Consider the following 22564-nt stretch of genomic DNA (forward strand, 5'->3'; position numbering starts at 1 on the left):
ACAACGGCACCCATACTAATGCACTTTGATCCGGATCGGAAAATCGTTGTAGAAACCGATGCATCTGACTATGTTTCTGCTGGAATTCTGTCCCAACGTGACGACGAAGGAATTCTACATCCAGTCGCTTTCTTCTCTAAGAAACATTCCCCTGCGGAATGTAACTATGAGATCTATGACAAAGAACTCCTGGCAATCGTACGATGTTTTGAGGAATGGCGACATTATTTAGAGGGGGCACAATTCCCAATTGAAGTTCTTAGCGACCATCGGAACCTCGAATATTTCATGTCAACAAAGTTATTAAACTGTGAGGGATGCGTACCAGACTACAAGAGTACACTACGCAGAGCTCAGAGTTCGGCTAACAGCTACGAAGGTAGGAGTCTCCAAGGTCTCTTCAGTCAACGTCGAGTATGATTCTCCTTGATCCGATACGGGCCCCGCGAGCTACGTTATCAACAAAGATTCGCTAGAGTTAGCGTGTGATGTTCGACCGTCTTCGACGTAATAGTTCAGGTAGAGTTCGAAGTCACGATAGAGTAAAGTAATTCCAAAAAGTATAGTCAAATAAAGTTGTAACTCGCGTATCAACGATTTATATTGTTAAGACTCTGATTTCGCCGATGATGGTTTGGCTAGTCAGTGAATGACACAGTATTTATATCCCTCGCTTATGTCTCAAGGACCCAGTCTAATAATAATACAGAATACACTCGGGGCATGCCCGAGACCCTGAAAAACAACCAAGAACATTTAACTCCTAAATCCGTAACCCAAACTCCTAAACCCGCTAAAACCCCTCAACCTATTTATCCACTCTAATGCACGTTTCTGTCGATGTTTCTTCTCCATCGGCCGTCTGGTGGATAATCGTCAGCATCGGCTATTCGGAGGTCTCGGACGGCAAGGCTACCTACTCAGGCCTCTTCCCACATCGCTTTCCCACATAGCAGAGTCCTCTCATGCCCACAGGTACCGCCGATAGGTACTCGGTCGGTGTGAGGGATGCGTACCAGACCGCAAGAGTACACTACGCAGAGCTCAGAGTTCGGCTAACAGCTACAAAGGTAGAAGTCTCCAAGGTCTCTTCAGTCAACGTCGAGTATGATTCTCCTTGATCCGATACGGGCCCCGCGAGCTACGTTATCAACAAAGATTCACTAGAGTTAGCGTATGATGTTCGACCGTCTTCGACGTAATAGTTCAGGTAGAGTTCGAAGTCACGATAGAGTAAAGTAATTCAGAAAATATAGTCAAATAAAGTTGTAACTCGCGTATCAACGATTTATATTGTTAAGACTCTGATTTCGCCGATGATGGTTTGGCTAGTCAGTGAATGACACAGTATTTATATCCCTTGCTTATGTCTCGAGGACCCAGTCTACTAATAATACAGAATACACTCGGGGCCTACCCGAGACCCTGAAAAACAACCAAGAACATTTAACTCCTAAGTCCGTAACCCAAACTCCTAAAGCCGCTGAAACCCCTCAACCTATTTATCCACTCTAATGCACGTTTCCCTGTCGATGTTTCTTCTCCATCGGCCGTCTGGTGGATAATCGTCAGCGTCGGCTATTCGGAGGTCTCGGACGGCAAGGCTACCTACTCAGGCCTTTTCCCACATCGCTTTCCCACATAGCAGAGTCCTCTCATGCCCACAGGTACCGCCGATAGGTACTCGGTCGGCTGGCAGCTTGCGCCGATTCGCTCCGAGCGGTCCGATCTTCGATCCGATTGATTCCAGCTGTCCCTCATATATCCACCGGTACCAAAACACTCCCCTCCGGCGGTTTGACGCTCCGGGGGTTATTATTGGGGTCGAAAACGTGTTTTTTATGACTCTGGGTTTTTTGGTCGTCATTTGGTCGCACCACACTCCGCGAGTGTGGTCAAGAGTTGATATTAGCGTACAGAGGGTATTGGGGTATCTACTAGCCTTTCTCTCACTCCCGTAAATGCTTGGCATGCCCGTAACAGCTTACCCCCCTTCCAGGGTGTCACGTCTCGGGACATCTTCTGACAGACAATGGTTCCAGTAAACCTGCTCCACATATCACCCGCGGTGTCTGTGGAGGGGAAGGACTTAGCCCCGTAGGGTACCTCTATAGTCTCAGGCGTTGGTCCTTCACGGCCTTGGGGTTCCTTCGATGGAAGTCGCGGACAAGGTCAAGTACTTCCTCATCCATAGCGTCCATGACTTGATACGTACAGTCACTCATCGAATAGCCCCGCCATTTCACCAGGTATTCCACTAATCCTCTTCTGCTTTTCCGGCTCCCCACGATACTTTCCACTTCGTACAGCACCTCTCCTTCCTTATCGACCTCTTCGGGAGTTGGGGGACGTTGTTCTCGGCCTGGGATACTGCTCTGTCGATACCGTTCCAAGAGTTCAATATGGAACACATTATGGATTTTGACTTGTGGCGGCAGTTCCAGTTCGCAGGCTCGTTTCCCGGCTAGTCGGATAATTTTGAACGGGCCGAGTTTCTTGTAATCGAGTTTCTTGGTGGAGCGACGTGTCTTGATATTGGTCGCATTAAGCATAACCAAGTCTCCCACCTTGAAGTTAGGCGGTTCGTCCCTTTTCCGATCATAGTATTTCCCCATCTTCTCCCTGGTGTCTGTTAAGCGAGCGAGAGCAGAATCATGAACCCCTCGGATGAAGTGAGCGTACAGGTCACTAGTTGGGTTGACCACTTCGGCTTCTGTTGGCCAGTTGGTTCTTGGGTTATAACCGTAATTGGTATAAAACGGAGATTGACCCGTGGCGGTGGTAACCGAGTTGTTGTAAGCATACTCCGCCAACGGGAGTAGCTCTGCCCAATCATCTTGTTCGTAGTTGCAGAATGCTCGTAAGTAATGCTCGAGGGTTTGGTTGACTCGCTCTGTTTGCCCATCGGTCTGAGGGTGGAAAGCCGTACTCATTCTTATCCTCACGTCCAATAATTCCATAAGGGATGCCCAAAAGCTTGAAGTAAACTTGGCGTCCCTGTCGGAAACTATATCAAGAGGCAGCCCATGGAGTCGCCAGATTTGACCGAGGAATATCTTCGCTAAATCCTGCGCGGTCGTTTCTGCTACTAGGGGAATGAAGTGCGACATCTTCGAGAACCTATCGACTACTACCCAAATTTGGTTGTATCCCTTCGATTCCGGTAACTGCACGACGAAGTCCATTGATATCGATTGCCAGACGGAATGTGGTGTCGACAATGGTAGAAGCGCACCGTACTTCTTATGGCGGCTGGGTTTGTTGCGCTGGCACTCGTCACATGACCGAACGTAATCATCAATCCACTCGTTCATTTTTGGCCAGTAGAAGTTACGCGTGATGAGTTCCAGTGTCTTGTCTTGTCCAAAGTGTCCTGCCACTTTCGAATCGTGTTCTGCCTGTGCGATTCGGATCTTGATACGGTCGTCTGCCGGAATGTAGAGTCGATTCTTATAGAAGAGTAGCCCGTCTTTCTCAGCGATATCCTTCATTTCCCCCAGCTTCTCTCCCTGCTCAACTCTCTCTTTCAATCCTACCCATGTCGGGTCTCCCGATGCCGCCTGCCTGACGTGATCCAGGAAATTCTTAGACCAGTCAATCACCCCCTTGGAGGCAAGCGACACCGCTGATACCACAAACTCTTCCTCCGCCAACTGTCCGGGCTTAAAGAACTTGTCTATCGGCTGTTTCCCAAGCGTGCCTCCCCCTTCAGGACGGTACTCCGGCCGTCGCGATAGTGCATCTGCCTTCCCATTTTTGGTTCCCGGGCGGTAAATAATCTTGAAATCAAATTCCGCCAAAGACTCAGCCCACCTTGCCTGTCGTCGGTTAAGAACCTTGGTTGTTGAGAAATATTCCAAGTTCTTATGATCTGTGTAGACGAGAACCGTTCGGCTAGGTCCTTCGAGGTAGTGACGCCATTGCTTGAAGGCCGACACAATTCCTAGCATCTCCTTATCCCAGACGTCGTAGTTGAGTTCCGCTGGGTTAAGCTTTCGAGAATAAAAGGCAACAGGGTGAGTCTTTCCGTCAATAACCTGGGATAGAATTGCGGCGATAGCAAAATCGCTTGCGTCCGTTTCCACGATAGTCTGGCGATCTGGAGAGAAGTGTACCAAGATCGGCGCAGACGTAAATAGGGTTTTGAGTTTTTCGAAGGCTGCTTGGGCCATCATAGACCAGACAAAGTTCTTAGCATCACCCCTGAGACAATCGGTAATGGGTTTACAGACCCCGGAGAAATTGTGGATAAACCTTCTGTAGAAGTTGGCAAAGCCCATGAAGATCTGTACTTCCTTAACGCTGCGCGGGGCTTGCCAATTCGTAACAGACATGACCTTATCCAGTGCCATGGTGACGCCTGCTGGGGCAAGGATGTATCCAAGGAACTCGATTTCGATGAGCTCGAAGAACGATTTCTTCGGGTTGGCGACTAGATTGTATTCTTGTAGCCTACTAAGGACTTTGCCGACCAACTCTCTGTGTTCCTCTCGAGACTTGCTATATATTAGGATATCATCAAGGTATACTACTACACCTTGATCCAAGAATTCCCTCAGCGCATCATTCATCATATTCTGGAAGGTCGCCGGCGCATTTGCCAGCCCAAAAGGCATGACGAGGTACTCAAAATGCCCGTACCGCGTACGGAATGCTGTCTTCCACTCGTCGCCGTCTTTGATCCTGATGAGGTTGTAACCTTCCTTCAGGTCAATCTTCGAGACGATAACCGCGCCTGCCACTCGATCTCGTAGTTCATCCATAAGTGGTAACGGATACCTGTTCTTGATGGACACGCGGTTAAGTCCACGGTAGTCAACGCAAAGTCGTAGACTACCGTCCTTCTTCTTCACAAATAGGATTGGGGCTCCTGCCGGGGATTTGCTCGGCCTAATTTTTCCCAATCGCAACATTTTATCCAGGTACTCCCGAAGCACCTTCAGCTCGACTTTGGATAGGGAGTAGACGGGTCCCCATGGTGGCTGTTTGCCTGGTTCAAGATCTATCGCATGGTCGTAGGATCGATGCGGTGGTAATTTGTCGGCTTCTGACGGTAGGAAGACTTTAAGGAACCCATGGAGCCAAGAGGGAAGAGTTTCGCGGAGGTTAACCGATTCATCTTCCAAAAGACAAATGCTACCGATGAATTGGGCCTCCGGATCGTCCAATACACCCTCGTCCATTTCTATTTGAGGTTCCTTGTCAGTGAAGCATCGACTCTTACAGTTCTCACCATCGTAGGAGACTTCCCCGTTTGACCTTATAACCGGCTTGTGTTCTTTCAACCACCAATTCGGTAGTATTGCATCGATGCCAACCGGGAGAGGGGCGATCTCGAATGATAACTGTGTTTGATGCCCCCTTGACATTATGATTAATGGTTGTGTAAAGGCGTGTCCCGTGCCCTTCATAACGTCTCCCGTAAATCCAAATACCCGGGCCGGGACGTCTCGTTTCACCTTCGGGACCTCAAAACTATCAACAAAAACAGCAGACAAAACAGGACCAGTTGCACCAGTATCCAACAACACCTTACAAGGTAAACATTTTTCCGCAAAACAAAGGAACTGATTAACGATAGGTCGAGGACCATGAATAGGTTCCTCCAAAATTTTCTGTTTTTTCTCCGGTTGGGACGCTCTCCCTTCCTGCCTTTTTCTTTTCATATTTTTTTTGTTGTTTTCCGTCAGTGATAACATAGCAATCTGGGGATACTCCTGACCTGACTCATCAGAGTCCCCTTTTAAAAATCCTCATCGAAATCCATTTCCGATTCCGATCCGCGTTCTCGCACAAACGCTTGCCCACTGGTATACTCCGCAGCAGCTGTCGCAGCCGGCTTCTTAGCACGGTGCCTCATTCGCTTTCTCTGAGGTTGGGGTTCCGGTGGTTCCATATCGTGGTCGCCATCGTCATCGCGGGTACGCTTTCGGGAGAAAGAGGAGATAGATGCACTGCTGTTAGCATCCGAACGACACCACTTCCAAAGATGACCCTTTCGGCCACATCGCACACAGACTCCATCGGTCTTTCGCTGTTCTCGGACCGGCTGCGGAACTCCTTTGGTGGCTTCGTCGTAGTCGTGGTATATTGGCTTATTCCCCGACTTGTTCTTGCTAGTGCTCTTCTTATCTTGCCCTTTTTCTTTCTCCTCAGTCTGAGCCCTCCCCTTGATCTTAAACCCCTTCTCCTTTTGCCGCGAGTTCCCACCATTATTCGTCTCCCTTCCTCTCGACTCCGCTTTCCCCAACATCTTCATCTGCTCTTGATAAGCTTCATGAGCCTTGCCGGCTCGTTCCAACTGTTGGATGTACTCGGAGTCGTCATCGGTTGGATCGAAGCGTGAGTGGCGCTCCCGGATTTCATTTGGTAGTCCTTGGAGCAGGGCGGCGCGATAGGATGCTCCTTTCATCTGAGCATGCTGGTTCATGATCTCCATTCTCGTCAGGTAGTCTCCGATGTTAGCAGAGTACTTAAACTGCTGCATCTTCATCGCATTCTCCATAGCCTCTTGAGTGCTTAAGAAACGTTTCCTAATCTCCTGACGGAACCGAGTCCAAGTAGCGTAGTCCGCGGCTGCCGGTCCTAGCATCTTGGTCTCGATGTATTCCATAAACCATTCCTTCGCCAACCCACACGTATATGTTCCAGCGAACAGTACTTTGTTCCTGTCCGTTCGGAACTTCTTTGGCTTCTGCTCGAAGTAGATTTCACACTCCATGAGCCAATGCCGCAGGTTATGCTTCCGGGCATTATCGAACTCGAAGGGAATTTTGGCGAGCGAATCTACCATATCCTCGTCTTCGGGCGGCGCCGAATTCCGGTTCCCGCCTCGGTTCATTCTCCAATTCTTCCGACCGTGCGACCATTCGCTGTTGTCGTCGTCATCGTCGTCGGAAGGTTCTGGGTCTCCCCCAACGTTCCCCCTTGGTGGGTTCTGGGGAGGTTGATTTCCACCATTCCCGCCGACGGGGGCAGCTCTCACCGGTTTCCTGCCACTATTTCCCTGCACTGGGCCGGCATCCTCCGGTTGCCTGCCTCCATTTCCTCCTACGGGACCAGCATTTCCTCCTACTGGGCCAGCATTTTCGGGGTTCTTGCCATTGCCAACAGGAACCGTTTGGGGTGCATTAGGGTCCAAGGGAATGCTCACCATGGAGGGTGCTACCGACAAATGTTGTCGTAGACGTTCCTCCATTTCGGCTATTCGTTGGTTTCTCACGTCATCGGACTGCTTGAATTGTGCCAACAGTTCCCGCTGTTCCCTTTTCTCCTGCTCTCGCTCTTCTCTTGCAACTCTCAGCTGTCGTTCCGCCTCCAACAGTTGGTCCTGGGTTATTCGATGGTTACGGTCCAGAATCTCGTGGTCGGCGGCTCGCGCAGCTTCTTGCATTTGTCGAACATTTTCGACGAGCTCAAAGAGCGATTCGAGATGTTGCTTCTGGGCGATGGCTTCTTGCCGTGCTTTCTTATCTAGAATTTGCCCACTCCCCTGCACTTGTTCCTGGAGGTTTTGTAGCTGCTGCCAAACGGCCTGTCCAGCTGTACCAAGATACCTCATTTGTGCCTCATGGGTATCCAAAAACTCCTGCATGGATCTCGTAAACTGGGCTTGAGTAGAGCGTTTACTCGTTGACCTAGTGTGTGTAGAGGGCCCTCCCTGGAGTAGGGGATCGGGGCTAACAGCCTCAGATAGTACCATAGCGTCCTCTGCGGCCTCGTCTGTTACGGCCGAGGTGTCTACGAAATAATCCCTTCGGAATGCCATTGTGGTAAGGGATAATAGTAATAGTTCTTCTTTTTTAAGATGACTTCGTTACTCCAAGTGAACTTGTGAGTAACAATATACTGTGAGGGATGCGTACCAGACCGCAAGAGTACACTACGCAGAGCTCAGAGTTCGGCTAACAGCTACAAAGGTAGAAGTCTCCAAGGTCTCTTCAGTCAACGTCGAGTATGATTCTCCTTGATCCGATACGGGCCCCGCGAGCTACGTTATCAACAAAGATTCACTAGAGTTAGCGTATGATGTTCGACCGTCTTCGACGTAATAGTTCAGGTAGAGTTCGAAGTCACGATAGAGTAAAGTAATTCAGAAAATATAGTCAAATAAAGTTGTAACTCGCGTATCAACGATTTATATTGTTAAGACTCTGATTTCGCCGATGATGGTTTGGCTAGTCAGTGAATGACACAGTATTTATATCCCTTGCTTATGTCTCGAGGACCCAGTCTACTAATAATACAGAATACACTCGGGGCCTACCCGAGACCCTGAAAAACAACCAAGAACATTTAACTCCTAAGTCCGTAACCCAAACTCCTAAAGCCGCTGAAACCCCTCAACCTATTTATCCACTCTAATGCACGTTTCCCTGTCGATGTTTCTTCTCCATCGGCCGTCTGGTGGATAATCGTCAGCGTCGGCTATTCGGAGGTCTCGGACGGCAAGGCTACCTACTCAGGCCTTTTCCCACATCGCTTTCCCACATAGCAGAGTCCTCTCATGCCCACAGGTACCGCCGATAGGTACTCGGTCGGCTGGCAGCTTGCGCCGATTCGCTCCGAGCGGTCCGATCTTCGATCCGATTGATTCCAGCTGTCCCTCATATATCCACCGGTACCAAAACACTCCCCTCCGGCGGTTTGACGCTCCGGGGGTTATTATTGGGGTCGAAAATGTATTTTGTAACTAGGAAAACCGCAACTCCGCATTTGGTCGCATATTGATCGCACCGCACCTCGTGGGTGCGAACCGGAGTTGACATTAGCGTACAGAGGGTATTGGGGTATCCGCTGGCCTTTTCTCTTACTTCCCGTAAATGCTTGGCATGCCCGTAACAGTTTACCCCCCTTCCAGGATGTCACGTCTCGGGACATCTTCTGACAGACTATGGTTCCAGTAAACCTGCTCCACATATCACCCGCGGTGTCTGTGGAGGGGAAGGACTTAGCCCCGTGGGGTACCTCTATAGTCTCAGGCGTTGGTCCTTCACGGCCTTGGGGTTCCTTTGATGAAAGTCGCGGACGAGATCAAGTACGTCTTCGTTCATAACGTCCATGACTTGATAAGTACAATCGCTCATCGAATAGCCCCGCCATTTCACCAGGTATTCCTGTGAGGGATGCGTACCAGACCACAAGAGTACACTACGCAGAGCTCAGAGTTCGGCTAACAGCTACAAAGGTAGAAGTCTCCAAGGTCTCTTCAGTCAACGCCGAGTATGAATCTCCTTGATCCGATACGGGCCCCGCGAGCTACGTTATCAACAAAGATTCACTAGAGTTAACGTTTGATGTTCGGCCGTCTTCGACGTAGTAGTTCAGGTAGAGTTCGAAGTCACGATAGAATAAAGTATTTCCAAAAGTATAGTCAAATAAAGTTGTAACTCGCGTATCAACGATTTATATTGTTAAGACTCTGATTTCGCCGATGATGGTTTGGCTAGTCAGTGAATGACACAGTATTTATATCCCTCGCTTATGTCTCGAGGACCCAGTCTACTAATAATACAGAATACACTCGGGGCATGCCCGAGACCCTGAAAAACAACCAAGAACATTTAACTCCTAAGTCCGTAACCCAAACTCCTAAACCTGCAGAAACCCCTCAACCTATTTACCCATTCTAATGCACGTTTCCCTGTCGATGTTTTTTCTCCATCGGCCGTCTGGTGGATAATCGTCAGCGTCGGCTATTCGAAGGTCTCGGACGGCAAGGCTACCTACTCAGGCCTCTTCCCACATCGCTTTCCCACATAGCAGAGTCCTCTCATGCCCACAGGTACCGCCGATAGGTACTCGGCCGGCTGGCAGCTTGCGCCGATTCGCTCCGAGCGGTCCGATCTTCGATCCGATTGATTCCAGCTGTCCCTCATATATCCACCGGTACCAAAACACTCCCCTCCGGCGGTTTGACGCTCCGGGGGTTATTATTGGGGTCGAAAATGTATTTTGTAACTAGGAAAACCGCAACTCCGCATTTGGTCGCATATTGATCGCACCGCACCTCGTGGGTGCGAACCGGAGTTGACATTAGCGTACAGAGGGTATTGGGGTATCCGCTGGCCTTTTCTCTTACTTCCCGTAAATGCTTGGCATGCCCGTAACAGTTTACCCCCCTTCCAGGATGTCACGTCTCGGGACATCTTCTGACAGACTATGGTTCCAGTAAACCTGCTCCACATATCACCCGCGGTGTCTGTGGAGGGGAAGGACTTAGCCCCGTGGGGTACCTCTATAGTCTCAGGCGTTGGTCCTTCACGGCCTTGGGGTTCCTTTGATGAAAGTCGCGGACGAGATCAAGTACGTCTTCGTTCATAACGTCCATGACTTGATAAGTACAATCGCTCATCGAATAGCCCCGCCATTTCACCAGGTATTCCTGTGAGGGATGCGTACCAGACCACAAGAGTACACTACGCAGAGCTCAGAGTTCGGCTAACAGCTACAAAGGTAGAAGTCTCCAAGGTCTCTTCAGTCAACGCCGAGTATGAATCTCCTTGATCCGATACGGGCCCCGCGAGCTACGTTATCAACAAAGATTCACTAGAGTTAACGTTTGATGTTCGGCCGTCTTCGACGTAGTAGTTCAGGTAGAGTTCGAAGTCACGATAGAATAAAGTATTTCCAAAAGTATAGTCAAATAAAGTTGTAACTCGCGTATCAACGATTTATATTGTTAAGACTCTGATTTCGCCGATGATGGTTTGGCTAGTCAGTGAATGACACAGTATTTATATCCCTCGCTTATGTCTCGAGGACCCAGTCTACTAATAATACAGAATACACTCGGGGCATGCCCGAGACCCTGAAAAACAACCAAGAACATTTAACTCCTAAGTCCGTAACCCAAACTCCTAAACCTGCAGAAACCCCTCAACCTATTTACCCATTCTAATGCACGTTTCCCTGTCGATGTTTTTTCTCCATCGGCCGTCTGGTGGATAATCGTCAGCGTCGGCTATTCGAAGGTCTCGGACGGCAAGGCTACCTACTCAGGCCTCTTCCCACATCGCTTTCCCACATAGCAGAGTCCTCTCATGCCCACAGGTACCGCCGATAGGTACTCGGCCGGCTGGCAGCTTGCGCCGATTCGCTCCGAGCGGTCCGATCTTCGATCCGATTGATTCCAGCTGTCCCTCATATATCCACCGGTACCAAAACACTCCCCTCCGGCGGTTTGACGCTCCGGGGGTTATTATTGGGGTCGAAAACGTGTTTTTTAACTAGGAAAACCGCAACTCCGCATTTGGTCGCATATTGATCGCACCGTACCTCGTAGGTGCGAACCGGAGTTGATAGTGGTGTTGCCATTAGTATTAAAGGGTATAGGGGTATCTACTAGCCTTTCTCTCACTCCCGTAAATGCTTGGCATGCCCGTAACAGCTTACCCCCCTTTCAGGGTGTCACGTCTCGGGACATCTTCTGACAGACTATGGTTCCAGTAAACCTGCTCCACATATCACCCGCGGTGTCTGTGGAGGGGAAGGACTTAGCCACGTGGGGTACCTCTATAGTCTCAGGCGTTGGTCCTTCACGGCCTTGGGGTTCCTTCGATGGAAGTCGCGGACAAGGTCAAGTACTTCCTTATCCATAGCATCCATGACTTGATACGTACAGTCACTCATCGAATAGCCCCGCCATTTCACCAGGTATTCCACTAATCCTCTTCTGCTTTTCCGGCTCCCCACGATACTTTCCACTTCGTACAGCACCTCTCCTTCCTTATCGACCTCTTCGGGAGTTGGGGGACGTTGTTCTCGGCCTGGGATACTGCTCTGTCGATACCGTTCCAAGAGTTCAATATGGAACACATTATGGATTTTGACTTGTGGCGGCAGTTCCAGTTCGCAGGCTCGTTTCCCGGCTAGTCGGATGATTTTGAACGGGCCGAGTTTCTTATGATCGAGTTTCTTGGTGGAGCGACGTGTCTTGATATTGGTCGCATTGAGCATAACCATGTCTCCCACCTTGAAGTTAGGCGGTTCGTCCCTTTTTCGATCATAGTATTTCCCCATCTTCTCCCTGGTGTCTGTTAAGCGAGCGAGAGCAGAATCATGAACCCCTCGGATGAAGTGAGCGTACAGGTCACTAGTTGGGTTGACCACTTCGGCTTCTGTCGGCCAGTTGGTTCTTGGGTTATAACCGTAATTGGTATAAAACGGAGATTGACCCGTGGCGGTGGTAACCGAGTTGTTGTAAGCATACTCCGCCAACGGGAGTAGCTCTGCCCAATCATCTTGCTCGTAGTTGCAGAACGCTCTTAAGTAATGCTCGAGGGTTTGGTTGACTCGCTCTGTTTGCCCATCGGTCTGAGGGTGGAAAGCCGTACTCATTCTTATCCTCACGTCCAATAATTCCATAAGGGATGCCCAAAAGCTTGAAGTAAACTTGGCGTCCCTGTCGGAAACTATATCAAGAGGCAGCCCATGGAGTCGCCAGATTTGACCGAGGAATATCTTCGCTAAATCCTGCGCGGTCGTTTCTGCTACTAGGGGGATGAAATGCGACATCTTCGAGAACCTATCGACTACTACCCAAATTTGGTTGTATCCTTTTGATTCCGGTAACTGAACGACGAAGTCCATTGATATCGATTGCCAGACAGAATGTGGCGTGGACAGTGGTAGAAGCGCACCGTATTTCTTATGGCGGCTGGGTTTGTTGCGCTGGCACTCATCACATGACCGAACGTAGTCATCAATCCACTCGTTCATTTTTGGCCAATAAAAGTTACGCGTGATGAGTTCCAAAGTTTTATCTTGTCCAAAGTGTCCTGCCACCTTCGAATCATGTTCTGCCTGTGCAATTCGGATCTTGATGCGGTCGTCTGCCGGAATGTAGAGTCGGTTCTTATAAAAGAGTAGCCCGTCTTTTCCAGCAATATCCTTCAATTCCCCCAGCTTCTCTCCTTGCTCAACTCTCTCTCTCAATCCTACCCATATCGGGTCTCCCGATGCCGCCTGCCGGACATGATCCAGAAAGTTCTTGGACCAGTCAATCACCCCCTTGGAGGCAAGCGACACCGCTGATACCACAAACTCTTCCTCTGCCAACTGTCCGGGCTTAAAAAACCTGTCTATCGGCTGTTTCCCAAGCGTGCCTCCCCCTTCAGGACGGTACTCCGGCCGTCGCGATAGTGCATCTGCCTTCCCATTTTTGGTTCCCGGGCGGTAAATAATCTTGAAGTCAAATTCCGCCAAAGACTCAGCCCACCTTGCCTGTCGTCGGTTAAGAACCTTGGTTGTTGAAAAATATTCCAAGTTCTTGTGATCCGTATAGACGAGAACCGTTCGGCTAGGTCCTTCGAGGTAGTGACGCCATTGCTTGAAGGCTGACACAATTCCTAGCATCTCCTTATCCCAGACGTCGTAGTTGAGTTCCGCTGGGTTAAGTTTTCGAGAATAAAAGGCAACAGGGTGAGTCTTTCCGTCAATAACCTGGGATAGAATTGCGGCAATAGCAAAATCACTTGCGTCCGTTTCCACGATAGTCTGGCGATCTGGAGAGAAGTGTACCAAGATCGGCGCAGACGTAAACAGGGTTTTGAGTTTTTCGAAGGCTGCTTGGGCCGTCATAGACCAGACAAAGTTCTTAGCATCACCCCTGAGACAATCGGTAATGGGTTTACAGACCCCGGAGAAATTGTGGATAAACCTTCTGTAGAAGTTGGCAAAGCCCATAAAGATTTGTACTTCCTTAACGCTGCGCGGGGCTTGCCAATTCGTAACAGACATAACCTTATCCAGTGCCATGGTGACGCCTGCTGGGGCAAGGATGTATCCGAGGAACTCGATTTCAGTGAGCTCGAAGAACGATTTCTTCGGGTTGGCGACCAGATTGTATTCTTGTAGCCTACTAAGGACTTTGCCGACCAACTCCCTGTGCTCCTCTCGAGACTTGCTATATATTAGGATATCATCAAGGTATACTACTACACCTTGATCCAAGAATTCCCTCAGCGCATCATTCATCATGTTCTGGAAGGTCGCCGGCGCATTTGCCAGCCCAAAAGGCATAACGAGGTACTCAAAATGCCCGTACCGCGTACGGAATGCTGTCTTCCACTCGTCGCCGTCTTTGATCCTGATGAGGTTGTAACCTTCCTTCAGGTCAATCTTCGAGAAGATAACCGCGCCTGCCACTCGATCTCGTAGTTCGTCCATAAGTGGTAACGGATACCTGTTCTTAATGGATACTCGGTTAAGTCCACGGTAGTCAACGCAAAGTCGCAGACTACCGTCCTTCTTCTTCACAAATAGGATTGGGGCTCCTGCAGGGGATTTGCTCGGCCTAATCTTTCCCAATCGCAACATTTTGTCCAGGTACTCCCGAAGCACCTTCAGCTCGACTTCGGATAGGGAGTAAACGGGTCCCCATGGTGGCTGCTTTCCTGGTTCGAGATCTATCGCATGGTCGTAAGATCGATGCGGTGGTAGTTTGTCGGCTTCCGATGGTAGGAAGACTTTAAGGAACCCATGGAGCCAAGAGGGAAGAGTTTCACGGAGGTTAACCGATTCATCTTCCAAGAGACAGATGCTACCGATGAATTGGGCCTCCGGATCGTCCAGTACACCCTCGTCCATTTCTATTTGAGGTTCCTTGTCAGTGAAGCAACGACTCTTGCAGTTCTCACCATCGTAGGAAACTTCCCCATTTGCCCCTATAACCGGCTTGTGTTCTTTCAACCACCAGTTCGGTAGTATCGCGTCGATGCCAAGTGGGAGAGGGGCGATCTCGAATGACAACCGTGTTTGATGCCCCCTTGACATTATAATTAATGGTTGTGTAAAGGCGTGTCCCGTGCCCTTCATAACTTCTCCCGTAAATCCAAATACCCGGGCCGGGACGTCTCGTTTCACCTTCGGGACCTCAAAACTATCAACAAAAACAGCAGACAAAACAGGACCAGTTGCACCAGTATCCAACAACACCTTACAAGGTAAACATTTTTCCGCAAAACAAAGGAACTGATTAACGATAGGTCGAGGGCCGTGAATAGGTTCCTCCAAAATCTTCTGTTTTTTCTCCGGTTGGGACGCTCTCCCTTCCTGCCTTTTTCTTTTCATATTTTTTTTGTTGTTTTCCGTCAGTGATAACATAGCAATCTGGGGATACTCCTGACCTGACTCATCAGAGTCCCCTTTTAAAAATCCTCGTCGAAATCCATCTCAGATTCCGATCCGCGTTCTCGCACAAACGCTTGCCCACTGGTGTACTCCGCAGCAGCCGTCGCAGCCGGCTTCTTAGCACGGTGCCTCATTCGCTTTCTCTGAGGTTGGGGTTCCGGTGGTTCCATATCGTGGTCGCCATCGTCATCGCGGGTACGCTTTCGGGAGAAAGAGGAGATAGATGCACTGCTATTAGCATCTGAACGACACCACTTCCAAAGATGACCCTTTCGGCCACATCGCACACAGGCTCCATCGGTCTTTCGCTGTTCTCGGACCGGCTGTGGAACTCCTTTGGTGGCTTCGTCGTAGTCGTGGTATATTGGCTTATTCCCCGACTTGTTCTTGCTGGTGCTCTTCTTATCTTGCCCTTTTTCTTTCTCCTCAGTCTGAGCCCTCCCCTTAATCTTAAACCCCTTTTCTTTTTGCCGCGAGTTCCCACCATTATTCGTCTCCCTTCCTCTCGACTCCGCTTTCCCCAACATCTTCATCTGCTCTTGATAGGCCTCATGAGCCTTACCGGCTCGTTCCAACTGTTGGATGTACTCGGAGTCGTCCTCAGTTGGATCGAAGCGTGAGTGGCGCTCCCGGATTTCATTTGGTAGTCCTTGGAGCAAGGCGGCGCGATAGGATGCTCCTTTCATCTGAGCATGCTGGTTCATGATCTCCATTCTTGTCAGGTAGTCTCCGATGTTAGCAGAGTACTTAAACTGCTGCATCTTCATCGCGTTTTCCATAGCCTCCTGAGTACTTAAGAAGCGTTTCCTAATCTCCTGACGGAACCGAGTCCAAGTGGCGTAGTCCGCGGCTGCCGGTCCTAGCATCTTGGTTTCGATGTATTCCATGAACCATTCCTTTGCCAACCCACACGTATAAGTTCCAGCAAACAGTACCTTGTTCCTGTCCGTTCGGAACTTCTTGGGCTTCTGCTCAAAGTAGATCTCGCATTCCATGAGCCAATGCCGCAGGTTATGCTTCCTGGCATTATCGAACTCGAAGGGTATTTTGGCAAGCGAATCTACCATATCGTCGTCTTCAGGCGGCGCCGAATTCCGGTTCCCGCCTCGGTTCCTTCTCCAATTCTTCCGACCGTGCGACCATTCACTGTTATCGTCGTCATCGTCGTCGGAAGGTTCTGGGTCTCCCCCAACGTTTCCTCTTGGTGGGTTTTGTGGAGGTTGATTCCCACCATTCCCGCCAACTGGAGCAGCTCCCACCGGTCCTCTGCCATTATTGCCCTGCACTGGGCCGGCATCCTCCGGTTGCCTGCCTCCATTCCCTCCTACTGGACCAGCGTTTCCTCCTACTGGGCCAGCATTTTCGGGTTTCTTGCCATTGCCAACAGGAGCCGTTCGGGGTGCATTAGGATCTAAGGGAGCACTTGCCACGGAAGGTGCTACTGACAGATGTTGTCGCAGTAGTTCCTCCATCTCGGCTATCCGTTGGTTTCTTTCCGCATCGGACCGCTTGAATTCCGCAAACCAAGCTCGTTGCTCCCCTTTTTCCTGCTCTCGCTCTTCTCTTACCATCCTCAGTTGTCGCTCCGCCTCCTGTAACTGGTTCTGGGTTTGCAGATGACTTTGCTCCAGAACCTTGTGGTCGGCGGCTCGTGCAGCTTCATGTACTTGTTGGACACTGGCGACGAGTTCAAAGAGCGATTCCAGATGTTGTTTTTGGGCAATGGCTTCTTGTCGCACCTTCTTGTCCAGGATTTGCCCACTCCCTTGGACTTGTTCCTGGAGGTTTTGTAGCTGCTGCCAAACGGCCTGTCCAGCTGCACCAAGATACCTCATTTGTGCCTCATGGGTATCCAAAAACTCCTGCATATTCCTCACGAACTGGGCTTGAGCAGAGCGTTTACTCGATTGCCTAGTTGTTGTAGAGGGTCCTCCCGTCAATAGGGGGTCTGGGCTAGCAGCCCTTGATATCACCATAGAATCTTCTCCTCCGGCCTCCTCAGTTACGGCCGAGGTATCTATGAAGTAATTATCCCTTCGCGTAGTCATTGTGATAGGGGATAACGATGATAGTTCTTCTTTTCGAGGTGACTTCGTTACTCCAAGTGAACTTGTGAGTAACAATATACTGTGAGGGATGCGTACCAGACCACAAGAGTACACTACGCAGAGCTCAGAGTTCGGCTAACAGCTACAAAGGTAGAAGTCTCCAAGGTCTCTTCAGTCAACGCCGAGTATGAATCTCCTTGATCCGATACGGGCCCCGCGAGCTACGTTATCAACAAAGATTCACTAGAGTTAACGTTTGATGTTCGGCCGTCTTCGACGTAGTAGTTCAGGTAGAGTTCGAAGTCACGATAGAATAAAGTATTTCCAAAAGTATAGTCAAATAAAGTTGTAACTCGCGTATCAACGATTTATATTGTTAAGACTCTGATTTCGCCGATGATGGTTTGGCTAGTCAGTGAATGACACAGTATTTATATCCCTCGCTTATGTCTCGAGGACCCAGTCTACTAATAATACAGAATACACTCGGGGCATGCCCGAGACCCTGAAAAACAACCAAGAACATTTAACTCCTAAGTCCGTAACCCAAACTCCTAAACCTGCAGAAACCCCTCAACCTATTTACCCATTCTAATGCACATTTCCCTGTCGATGTTTTTTCTCCATCGGCCGTCTGGTGGATAATCGTCAGCGTCGGCTATTCGAAGGTCTCGGACGGCAAGGCTACCTACTCAGGCCTCTTCCCACATCGCTTTCCCACATAGCAGAGTCCTCTCATGCCCACAGGTACCGCCGATAGGTACTCGGCCGGCTGGCAGCTTGCGCCGATTCGCTCCGAGCGGTCCGATCTTCGATCCGATTGATTCCAGCTGTCCCTCATATATCCACCGGTACCAAAACACTCCCCTCCGGCGGTTTGACGCTCCGGGGGTTATTATTGGGGTCGAAAACGTGTTTTTTAACTAGGAAAACCGCAACTCCGCATTTGGTCGCATATTGATCGCACCGTACCTCGTAGGTGCGAACCGGAGTTGATAGTGGTGTTGCCATTAGTATTAAAGGGTATAGGGGTATCTACTAGCCTTTCTCTCACTCCCGTAAATGCTTGGCATGCCCGTAACAATTCCACTAATCCTCTTCTGCTCCTCCGGCTTCCCACGATACTTTCTACTTCGTACAGCACCTCTCCTTCCTTATCGACCTCTTCGGGAGTTGGGGGACGTTGTTCTCGGGCTGGGATACTGCTCTGTCGATACCGTTCCAAGAGTTCGATATGGAACACGTTATGAATTTTGACTTGCGGTGGCAGTTCCAGTTCGCACGCGCGTTTACCGGCTAGTCGGACAATTTTGAACGGGCCGAGTTTCTTATGATCGAGTTTCTTGGTAGAGCGACGAGTCTTGATGTTGGTCGCATTGAGCATAACCATATCTCCCACCTTGAAGTTAGGCGATTCGTCCCTTTTCCGATCATAGTATTTCCCCATTTTCTCCCTGGTGTCTGTTAAGCGAGCGAGAGCAGAATCGTGAACTCCTCGGATGAAGTGAGCGTACAGGTCACTGGTTGGGTTGACCACTTCGGCTTCCGTTGGCCAATTGGTTCTTGGGTTGTAACCGTAATTGGTATAGAACGGAGATTGTCCCGTGGCGGTGGTAACCGAATTGTTGTAAGCATACTCCGCCAACGGGAGTAGCTCTGCCCAATCATCTTGCTCATAATTGCAGAACGCTCGTAGGTAGTGCTCGAGGGTTTGATTGACCCGCTCTGTTTGCCCATCGGTCTGAGGGTGGAAAGCCGTACTCATTCTTATCCTCACGTCCAATAATTCCATAAGAGATGCCCAAAAGCTTGAGGTGAATTTGGCGTCCCTGTCGGAAACTATATCGAGAGGCAGCCCATGGAGTTGCCAGATTTGACCGAGGAATATCTTTGCTAAATCCTGCGCGGTCGTTTCTGCTACTAGGGGGATGAAGTGCGACATCTTCGAGAACCTATCGACTACTACCCAGATTTGATTGTATCCCTTTGATTCCGGTAACTGCACGACAAAGTCCATTGATATCGATTGCCAGACAGAATGTGGCGTGGACAGTGGTAGAAGCGCACCGTATTTCTTATGGCGGCTGGGTTTGTTGCGCTGGCACTCGTCACATGACCGAACGTAGTCATCAATCCACTCGTTCATTTTTGGCCAATAGAAGTTACGCGTGATGAGTTCCAGCGTCTTGTCTTGTCCAAAGTGTCCTGCCACCTTCGAATCGTGTTCTGACTGTGCAATTCGGATCTTAATACGGTCGTCTGCCGGAATGTAGAGTCGGTTCTTATAGAAGAGTAGCCCGTCTTTCTCAACGATATCCTTCATTTCCCCCAGCTTCTCTCCCTGCTCAACTCTCTCTTTCAATCCTACCCATATCGGGTCTCCCGATGCCGCCTGCCTGACATGATCCAGAAAATTCTTAGACCAGTCAATCACCCCCTTGGAGGCAAGCGACACCGCTGATACCACAAACTCTTCCTCCGCCAACTGTCCGGGCTTAAAGAACCTGTCTATCGGCTGTTTCCCAAGCGTGCGTCCCCCTTCAGGACGGTACTCCGGCCGTCGCGATAGTGCATCTGCCTTCCCATTTTTGGTTCCCGGGCGGTAAATAATTTTAAAGTCAAATTCCGCCAAAGACTCAGCCCACCTTGCCTGTCGTCGGTTAAGAACCTTGGTTGTTGAGAAATATTCCAAGTTCTTATGATCTGTGTAGACGAGAACCGTTCGGCTAGGTCCTTCGAGGTAGTGACGCCATTGCTTGAAGGCCGACACAATTCCTAGCATCTCCTTATCCCAGACGTCGTAGTTGAGTTCCGCTGGGTTAAGCTTTCGAGAATAAAAGGCAACAGGGTGAGTCTTTCCGTCAATAACCTGGGATAGAATTGCGGCGATAGCAAAATCGCTTGCGTCCGTTTCCACGATAGTCTGGCGATCTGGAGAGAAGTGTACCAAGATCGGCGCAGACGTAAATAGGGTTTTGAGTTTTTCGAAGGCTGCTTGGGCCATCATAGACCAGACAAAGTTCTTAGCATCACCCCTGAGACAATCGGTAATGGGTTTACAGACCCCGGAGAAATTGTGGATAAACCTTCTGTAGAAGTTGGCAAAGCCCATGAAGATCTGTACTTCCTTAACGCTGCGCGGGGCTTGCCAATTCGTAACAGACATGACCTTATCCAGTGCCATGGTGACGCCTGCTGGGGCAAGGATGTATCCAAGGAACTCGATTTCGATGAGCTCGAAGAACGATTTCTTCGGGTTGGCGACTAGATTGTATTCTTGTAGCCTACTAAGGACTTTGCCGACCAACTCTCTGTGTTCCTCTCGAGACTTGCTATATATTAGGATATCATCAAGGTATACTACTACACCTTGATCCAAGAATTCCCTCAGCGCATCATTCATCATATTCTGGAAGGTCGCCGGCGCATTTGCCAGCCCAAAAGGCATGACGAGGTACTCAAAATGCCCGTACCGCGTACGGAATGCTGTCTTCCACTCGTCGCCGTCTTTGATCCTGATGAGGTTGTAACCTTCCTTCAGGTCAATCTTCGAGACGATAACCGCGCCTGCCACTCGATCTCGTAGTTCATCCATAAGTGGTAACGGATACCTGTTCTTGATGGACACGCGGTTAAGTCCACGGTAGTCAACGCAAAGTCGTAGACTACCGTCCTTCTTCTTCACAAATAGGATTGGGGCTCCTGCCGGGGATTTGCTCGGCCTAATTTTTCCCAATCGCAACATTTTATCCAGGTACTCCCGAAGCACCTTCAATTCGACTTCGGATAGGGAGTAGACGGGTCCCCATGGTGGCTGCTTCTCTGGTTCGAGATCTATCGCATGGTCGTAGGATCGATGCGGTGGTAGTTTATCTGCTTCCGATGGTAGGAAGACCTTAAGGAACCCATGGAGCCAAGAGGGAAGAGTTTCGCGGAGGTTGACCGATTCATCTTCCAAAAGGCAAATACTACCGATGAATTGGGCCTCCGGATCGTCCAGTACACCCTCATCCATTTCTATTTGAGGTTCCTTGTCAGTGAAGCATCGACTCTTGCAGTTTTCGCCATCGTAGGAAACTTCCCCATTTGCCCCTATAACCGGCTTGTGTTCTTTCAACCACCAGTTCGGTAATATTGCATCGATGCCAAGTGGGAGAGGGGCAATCTCGAATGACAACTGTGTTTGATGCCCCCTTGACATTATAATTAATGGTTGTGTAAAGGCGTGTCCCGTGCCCTTCATAACTTCTCCCGTAAATCCAAATACCCGGGCCGGGACGTCTCGTTTCACCTTCGGGACCTCAAAACTATCAACAAAAACAGCAGACAAAACAGGACCAGTTGCACCAGTATGCAACAACACCTTACAAGGTAAACATTTTTTTGCAAAACAAAGGAACTGATTAACGATAGGCCGAGGACCATGAATAGGTTCCTCCAAAATTTTCTGTTTTTTCTCCGGTTGGGACGCTCTCCCTTCCTGCCTTTTTCTTTTCATATTTTTTTTATTGTTTTCCGTCAGTGATAACATAGCAATCTGGGGATACTCCTGACCTGACTCATCAGAGTCCCCTTTCAAAAATCCTCGTCGAAATCCATCTCAGATTCCGATCCGCGTTCTCGCACAAACGCTTGCCCACTGGTATACTCCGCAGCAGCCGTTGCAGCCGGCTTCTTAGCACGGTGCCTCATTCGCTTTCTCTGAGGTTGGGGTTCCGGTGGTTCCATATCGTGGTCGCCATCGTCATCGCGGGTACGCTTTCGGGAGAAAGAGGAGATAGATGCACTGCTGTTAGCATCTGAACGACACCACTTCCAAAGATGACCTTTTCGGCCACATCGCACACAGGCTCCATCGGTCTTTCACTGTTCTCGGACCGGCTGTGGAACTCCTTTGGTGGCTTCGTCGTAGTCGTGGTATATTGGCTTATTCCCCGACTTGTTCTTGCTAGTGCTCTTCTTATCTTGCCCTTTTTCTTTCTCCTCAGTCTGAGCCCTCCCCTTGATCTTAAACCCCTTCTCCTTTTGCCGCGAGTTTCCACCATTATTCGTCTCCCTTCTTCTCGACTCCGCTTTCCCCAACATCTTCATCTGCTCTTGATAAGCCTCATGAGCCTTGCCGGCTCGTTCCAGCTGTTGGATGTACTCGGAGTCATCATCGGTTGGATCGAAGCGTGAGTGGCGCTCCCGGATTTCATTTGGTAGCCCTTGGAGCAAGGCGGCACGATAGGATGCTCCTTTCATTTGAGCGTGCTGGTGTTACGGGCATGCCAAGCATTTACGGGAGTGAGAGAAAGGCTAGTAGATACCCCAATACCCTCTGTATGCTAATATCAACTCTTGACCACACTCGCGGAGTGTGGTGCGACCAAATTACGACCAAA

The 22564-nt window shown here is 49.7% G+C and overlaps 4 protein-coding genes across 4 annotated transcripts; all 4 read right to left on the reverse strand.

Annotated features, from left to right (window-relative positions):
• Window positions 1-2108: 2108 nt before the first annotated feature.
• H6S33_011413 (uncharacterized protein) lies at window positions 2109-5666 on the reverse strand (the record flags this gene model as incomplete). Its single annotated transcript, XM_044842772.1, has 1 exon — window positions 2109-5666. The coding sequence occupies one exon, from the start codon at window positions 5664-5666 to the stop codon at window positions 2109-2111; it is 3558 nt and encodes a 1185-aa protein (XP_044696181.1).
• A 77-nt stretch (window positions 5667-5743) lies between these two features.
• On the reverse strand, window positions 5744-7768 carry H6S33_011414 (uncharacterized protein; the record flags this gene model as incomplete). Its single annotated transcript, XM_044842773.1, has 1 exon — window positions 5744-7768. One exon carries the CDS (start codon window positions 7766-7768, stop codon window positions 5744-5746), a length of 2025 nt encoding a protein of 674 aa, XP_044696182.1.
• Window positions 7769-11514: 3746 nt separating this feature from the next.
• H6S33_011415 (uncharacterized protein) lies at window positions 11515-15072 on the reverse strand (the record flags this gene model as incomplete). The annotated part of the gene is made up of 1 exon (XM_044842774.1): window positions 11515-15072. The coding sequence occupies one exon, from the start codon at window positions 15070-15072 to the stop codon at window positions 11515-11517; it is 3558 nt and encodes a 1185-aa protein (XP_044696183.1).
• Window positions 15073-15149: 77 nt separating this feature from the next.
• H6S33_011416 (uncharacterized protein) lies at window positions 15150-17180 on the reverse strand (the record flags this gene model as incomplete). The annotated part of the gene is made up of 1 exon (XM_044842775.1): window positions 15150-17180. The coding sequence occupies one exon, from the start codon at window positions 17178-17180 to the stop codon at window positions 15150-15152; it is 2031 nt and encodes a 676-aa protein (XP_044696184.1).
• Between the last annotated feature and the right edge of the window lie 5384 nt (window positions 17181-22564).

This window comes from Morchella sextelata (assembly GCF_020137385.1).
Source record: "Morchella sextelata strain SCLS chromosome Unknown scls_6, whole genome shotgun sequence".
Lineage (NCBI taxonomy): Eukaryota > Fungi > Ascomycota > Pezizomycetes > Pezizales > Morchellaceae > Morchella > Morchella sextelata.